The sequence below is a fragment of the Chelonoidis abingdonii genome, chromosome 5, assembly GCF_003597395.2.
Source record: "Chelonoidis abingdonii isolate Lonesome George chromosome 5, CheloAbing_2.0, whole genome shotgun sequence".
Lineage (NCBI taxonomy): Eukaryota > Metazoa > Chordata > Testudines > Testudinidae > Chelonoidis > Chelonoidis abingdonii.
This window is the reverse complement of record NC_133773.1, coordinates 83,082,432-83,089,668: the sequence shown is the minus strand read 5'-3', so window position 1 is coordinate 83,089,668 and position 7,237 is coordinate 83,082,432. Positions and strand designations below refer to the sequence as shown.

The 7,237-nt window shown below is 44.9% G+C and overlaps 1 protein-coding gene across 4 annotated transcripts in view; it reads right to left on the bottom strand.

Annotated features, from left to right (window-relative positions):
• The window catches only part of SNX25 (sorting nexin 25), a 167,972-nt gene extending 160,735 nt beyond the window's left edge, over positions 1 to 7,237 (bottom strand). For 2 of the 4 annotated variants that reach the window (XM_075066406.1, XM_032800343.2), the window contains exon 1: positions 6,362 to 7,236. In XM_075066406.1, coding sequence (XP_074922507.1) covers positions 6,362 to 6,823 — 462 coding nt within the window. In that variant the 5' untranslated portion in view covers positions 6,824 to 7,236. Of the gene's footprint in view, positions 1 to 6,361 lie in introns of all 4 variants that reach the window. The other 2 variants (XM_032800344.2, XM_032800342.2) reach the window with 2 other exon arrangements.

Genomic DNA, 7,237 nt, shown 5'->3' with positions numbered 1-7,237 from the left:
GTTACTCACCTTTGTAACTGTTGTTCTTCGAGATGTGTTGCTCATATCCATTCCACACCCGCCCTCCTTCCCCACTGTTGGAGTAGCCGGCAAGAAGGAACTGAGGAGCGGTTGGGTCGGCAGGGGTATATATCAGGCATCATAGTGGCACCACTCCAGGGGGCGACCTGCTGGCCCACCGAGTGTTGCTAGGGTAAAAGTTTCTCCAACGAACATGCACGCAGCACACGCACACCTAACTGGAATGGATATGAGCAAAACATCTCGAAGAACAACAGTTACAAAGGTGAGTAACCGTCTTATTCCCTGCCTACAGAATAGCCCCATGCTCCCCTCCTTTATGAGAGCGTATGGAAAGAAACAATCAGACCTCAAACCCAAAGGTCCCAGCAAATTCAAGAGCCAAAAGATCTGAATAGGTTAAGGTTTGGGGAAAACCCAGACCTCAACTCCACAGATCATGGACCCCAGCTTAAACTACTTTAGAGACAATCCCTCTACATTTATCTCCAAGACTTTTGACCTCAAGTCTCCTTCTACAGCAAATACACTGTGTTCTGATTCCTTTAATGGGAGGGACAGAAGAACACGGAGGAGGAATTCTGCTTTAATCAGCATTAATTTTGCTCCTTTTCCACTATGCTGGGTGAGCATTCTCTTTGGGGAAATACAGTACAGAATGACCGCCCCTAGGATCCTCTGTTTCCATCACCACACCTTCTTTATCCACATGGCCCATGGACCATGCAGCTATTTTGTGAATAACACATAGCCAGTCAAGCCGGACCAGAGGAGAAGAAGGAGGGACAAAGTGTGTAATTGTCTTTTCCCCTGGTAATTTCTTCTGTGGGTTTGCTCCCTTTTGCAAATCACAGGGTGACAAAAATCAAGTAATAATAAGAGGCCCAAAACAAGTTTATCTCGCGAACCTTTATGACTGATCAAGTGTTTCAGAGAGAGCATGCTAAATTCCAAGGCATATCCTGAATACAAAATCCAAATGGGGATTGTTTTTCACTGGGCTACCAACAGAGTTTTAGTCTCAAGTTTGTGACTTCCCTGCCGAAGATCTGGATAGTGATAATCTGGCCATTTCAGCACTTGGCCTCCTAAATTACTGAAGCAATGTGGCTTTCACTTGTCAAGAGAGAAGCTGCTCTTTCCTTATGTTCTGTCAGTCATAAAATACTTCTTTTAAAGTGAACACCCCCCACCCCCAAAACCAACATGGTTTCTGAAGACAAATATTAAATGTCTAAATAATATTATCCAAATGAACTGCCAGGCAAGCTGTGAGAGAGAGATAAAAATGACAAAAGAGGATACATGAGATGGCAAAGCAAGACAACAAGGAAGTCTTTCAATGTGCCTAACACAAGAAAGGTGCATGCAAGTCTGAAGGCCACTCTATCACCAAGGAGTCATGGGAGCAAATAAATAAGATGGAGTTTCCAAAAGAATTTAATTTCATTGCTTCAGCCTTCACTGAGGAAGAAATTACGATCCCAAGGTTACATTTTGCAACTCATCAAGGCATAATCCTGTCAGATTTTGAGTTCTAAGGAAAGTGACATAAATCCCCAAGGGCAAAGAGTATTCAACAGAGCTGTAAAAGAAAATAATAACAATTATTACTTCGCAGAGCTATCAAAATCATAGCCCCAATTCTGCAAGTGGAACTCCCATTGCAGGACTGGATCAATGTAATATAACCTTAGAAATCCAGAAATACTTCTGAAGATTGGCAGATGGTATGATGGCAGCTTTTTTTTTATTTAATGAATTATGCCTTAATAAGATTAACTTCAGCATTAGGAAAGTTAGCTGACTGCATCATTAAAGGGAGATTAACAAAACACTTAAATAAGGACAAACTTGCACATCTCCATATGTCAACATGCAGAGGAAAAACTGATGAGCAATCTTGAACAAGGACAGTCCAGAATTCTTGGTTTCTGAAATCAGAAGTCCTATGATCAAGAAGCAGTGGTGACAGAACAGCAAACGGCATATTCTCAATATGGACAGAAGTGGATAGCAGGACACCTTAAGGATCAGTGATTTTCTATATCTCTCTGAAGGATTGTGGGAAGGGGGGATAAATTAGGCTTCAGCAGGTAGATTTTGCAGAAAAAAACTAATTTTTAGGATAAGTATGGATGTTTCTGAATAACATATGCAAACCTAACCAAAAGATGCATAGGATGCTGTTCCTGCCATTCCACATTGTGTCCAGCCCTCCCTCCCCCATCTAGTGACTGTGATCACATTTTAGAAAAGAGACCTACACGCAAAGGTGTACCTCTTCTGATAGCTGCTGTGGCTTCTGCCATTTACCATCTCAACCCCTGTCATAAATAGATAGCTAAGGGTTAATGTTTCTTTCACCTGTAAAGGGTTAACAAAGGGAACCAAACACCTGACCAGAGGACCAATCAGGAACTGGATTTTCACACTCAGCAGGGGATTTTTTTGGGGTTCTGAGTCTTTTATCTGTTCTCTCAGCTATGAAGAAGGTTCTTTCCTATCTTCTAAATCTTCTGTTTCCAATTGTAAGTACAGGTAAAAGAACAATATAGGCTTTTATGTGTTGGTTTATTTTACATATGTGTGAGCGTTGCCTGGAATGTTTCAATTAGATATCCTTTTGAATCAGACTGTTTATTTCATATTTTTCTTATGAGCCAATAGCCCTGTTTGGTTCACTTTGATGCGAGATTACCATTCTTATGTCTTTTTTTTCTTTCTTATATAAAGTTTCTTTTTAAGACTTATTTGAGTTTTTTTCTCTTGGGTACACTTAAGAGAACGAAGGGAGGGAATTCTCTTGTGTCAGATCTACGGAGGGGTGAAACTTCTGCAGCACCAGGGAATTGGTGAGAGGGGAAGAGAGAGAACATTTCTGTTTCTTGTAATTTGGGTTTGTCCCTCTTTGTGGAATAGAGGAGAATGCCTTCTTTGGTATTGTGACTAAAGAGATTGCACAATACTTTATCAAGGTTAGCCCAGAGAGAAAGGTCTGGGTGGGAGAGAGAGGGGGAAGGGAATTGGTTATTTCCCCTTGCCTGGTAAGACCAGTACTTTCCTGGTCCTTTGGGGTCCTCCAGGAAAGTTTGGGGGACCAGAGCGAGGCAGGCGCTGTAATTCCTGTCTGGTGGCAGCGAGATAAGATCCAAGCTGGTAATTAAGCTTGGAGGTTCATGCTAGGCACCCACATTTTGGACGCTAAGGTCCAGATGTGGGAAAGAGTCTACGATAACCCCCCATTTGATTCTCCCCATCAGAAGAGGGAAGAATGCTCAGCTTTCTACATCATATCAAATGATTGGTCTAGGCTGCCAGCTATCCTGTCTGATCCACAAGAGACTATTTTTCAATAATCTCACTACTGATTTTTCTACAATTTAAGTAATAAAACTCATCTTCCTAACCCCAGCAGCTCCAAAGACTGGGCGGTAGTTAGGTAGTCTGAGGAGGAAGAAATGCAATTCTTCTTTTCTTGCACAAGGGACACCTGTACATAGCATTATCTATTATACATAGATTCCATATGGACTGAAAGAAAAGCTGACCACCTCAGAATGTGTAACAGTGCCATGTAAATCTCAGCCAGAATAACTGTATAAAAATGGTTTTGAAGAAGGAATCCTGCTAGGTATACGTGAAAGATATTTTCCTAAAAGAAATTCAAAACAAAAACAAAAAATTTTCAAGAGACGCTCAATGCTGGGCATGTGTGTACACGAGAATATTTTTATGTGAATTTAAAACAGTAACACAACTAATCTCCAGAATCTGGGGATGATGTTATGACCAATACATATTTTTTGCTGGAAAACATGTTTATTCTCCTTTCTATTAGTTCAGGTTAGATTAAATAAACCATTCTCTATAAAGGATCGTTCATATCAACTAAATGTACGGTCATTAACTCTAATAAGCATCTCATCCATCTTAGTTTTGGTATTTCTCAAAGTGAGTGTGGCAACTCAACCCACTTAGAGTCATTAAAGTGACTCGGTATCAAAACACAACTTAGAAAGGAAAAAGAGCACTAGTGTGGCCTCTCAGTTCCTGGGGAATAGTTCACAGAGCTACATTAAGAGAAACCTGTGAACACACTAGTTTATTTTTTCCCCCTTTCAGTTATCCATACAAGGGACTTTTTTAAAATCAGTCAAAATTATCTCTTACACTATTAACACAAATTAGTACATCTGATTAACCCAAGGCGTTGCAGAATATAGCGCATGTTTGTGTTTGGTAAGTAAATATGCCTGGGGAATTTTAAGAGTTTTGATTAGAAGAAAGCGACAAAAAGTCCTGTGGCACCTTATAGACTAGTATTGGAGCATAAGATCACAACAGCTTATGCTCCAATACGTCTGTTAGTCTACAAGGTGCCACAGGACTCTTTGTCACTTTTTATGGATCCAGACTAACACGGCTACCCCTCTGATACGTACTTGATTAGAAGAGAGTAAAATTAGGACATTATATTTCTTTGTTGTCCTTTGGTATCTTGTCTAGCACCAATTCCTGCTAAGTGTTGGGAATATTTCCTATTTATGTCAAAGAACTAAAAGCCAAATACAGCCTAGAACCATACATGTTACGATCTGTGAGAATAGACGGTATGTCTATAAATATTAGCTCTTATAACTAAACGTTTACTATTGCTTTTATTTATTGTACTACTACCATGAATGGTCTGCAGGTTTTTTTCATCCATTATGGAAGTTAATGAAAATAGAAAGAGAGTACAGGAGAAGAAAAAAAACAACTGTCTTCACAAGGCCTGGTAATTTATTTCTGGTCACAGACTAGCTCCTTCCTACTATTCCCTCTTTAACGACTAATAGGTCAAAGAAACAAGTCCTCTCCCAAAAGTTTTGTTAGCTTGTTTGATGGAAAAGGTGAAAGAATGGCAAACTATACTATTGAGTGAATTATAACAGGCTCTCTCCCTTTCAGAGGCCCATGGTGTCAAAAGCTGAATCAGACATCACCCTGGAAATACAGAAATGACACCACTTTCAAGTTGCTGTTAACACCAAGTTAAAGCATTAAACATGACTAACTGGATCCTATTAACGATTAGGATTTATACCAAAATGTGACTAATAACACTTATCCTTCGTTGTAAAGCACTTTGAGATCTATTAATGAAATGAACTATATCAAACTGCATTATTTATTACTGTGGTATTTCACTTACCTATACTATATTTTCATGAAAATATGCAGTTCACAAGCATGTGTCTCCTATCAGCTATACTGAGCTTACCTGGGATGTCAGATGCTACATATCCTTTATATCTGTATGCAGTACTGGATTGAAAATATTCCTCCTGTCAAGCAATAGTTTTCTCATTCCTGTGATTTTTTATTTGGGGCAGGAAATGCTTAATATAAGTTGCTTTGACTAACATTTCTCACTAAGTCTGCAAGTCTACGAATGTGTTAACACAGGGTTTGCCTCTACACTACTGGCCTTTGGAGTTCAGCAGGGAAAACTGTTATATTTGGGGGGTCTTAACCTGGGAGGGTAAACAGAATATAAAGCTGCATGTCTTTCCCAAGTTCATCTTGCAGGTGTGTTAAGAGTTCAAGGAGGTATTATGAGAAAGTTTACTCAGGAATAGTTCTTTGGCATTCCCTACAGTTGTATTTGCATTGAAGCAACATGAATATCTTGTATCTTATTCCCCTCCACCACCTAATATTTTTTTAAACTAAAGGAATGGCAAGACTGACCTGCACTAGCGTTTTTAATACACTGGCACGAATTTGTTCCTGAATGCCAGATGGCTACCTAAGGGCACTCTCGATTTAAATATACCCTTTAGCAACTTGCATAACTTGTGCCAGTTAAGAAGAGCTGAACTGACCTGAATAAACATCGTTTTCAACTGTTGCAGGAAAACGGGTCATCATACAACGTTTACCGGGGACAAGTCTGCATGATCAGGAGCAAGCTCCTGACTGAGCTGTAGCCAACAACACTTAATTGCAGCAGCGCTGTCAACGCAGAGCATTTGCAATGTAACATCTGTCAGAGACGAAGGGTAAGATTAACACCCGGCAAACTCCACAGCAGCCCCCCTCGTGTGGTTTCGAGCATACACAATCCCCCTGGGGGGTCTGTCTGCGCTGGGAAGGGAGGCCGGAACCGCAGTCCCTCCCTATTGCGGTTTGAGGGGATTTAAACCAAAACAGGAGTGAGCAAGAAATCGCAGTTCAAAATGTACCCGGCTGCCAGGCCCAAGGCATGTAGCTGGGGCACGGCTGGGATCGGCGGGCGGGAGGAAGGGAGGGTCTGGTCAGCAGCCAGAAGAGGCTGGGGTGGGGTGTCACTTACCGTGGCTGCCCGCAGGAGCGGAGCATCCCCCCTCGGCTCGCGGCTCCAGGAGGCGGGGAAGTCCGGCGGGGGCCGGAGGCGGCCTCGCGTCGGGCAGCTCAAGGCGAGCACGGTGCCAAGCAGGAAGGCGGCCGCCGCGCAGCCCAGGTAGAGGGCCACCCGCAATAGCAGCAGGGCCAGGCACGGTTGCCCTCCGTCCCCCGCCTCCGCCCGCCCCAGGTGGAACACGGATACCGCCAGCAGCCCCAGCCCGGCCGCCAGCATCAGGCGGGACGAGCCGGCATCCTCCTCCTCTTCCTCGTCGTCCGCGTCCTCCTCCCCGCCGGCGACGGCGTCTGCCTCGGGGGCGCTGCTGCGGCAGGACTGGCCGCCGGGGCTGTGCGTCCCCGGGGCGCCGGCGAGTGCGGCGCCCGCCGACTCGGGCTGCCCGCTGCTGCTAGTGCTGTCGGCATCGGGGAACATACTGCTCCTGGCGCCGCTGGGAACAGGCGCATCTCCCGCCCCAGCGGCCCCCTCGGAAGGTCGCCTCTTCCCGAGCCCCGCGGCTGCTGGCACCGCACCGGCAGGACAGGGAGCCGGGGCTCATGCCCGGCAGCACAGGAGGGGAGCGGGGCCGGCCACTTCTTCACGAACCCTCCCCGCCGACTCCGGCTGCAGCAGCGGCTGCTCTGCTCCGCCTCCCCGCTGGTGGCCCAGCGCTGGGTGAGAGCAGGGGGAGGCCGCGCCGTCCCAGTGCGTGTCCAGCAGGGGGAGGAGGAGGTGCCTGAGTGACAGCTGCAGGGGCCATGTGCTCTCCGCCGGGCAAGGGAGGGGAGCCGCACTCCGAGCGGGTCTGTCCTCAACCCTTTGCTTCCACACAGCAAGGCTTCTCGGCCT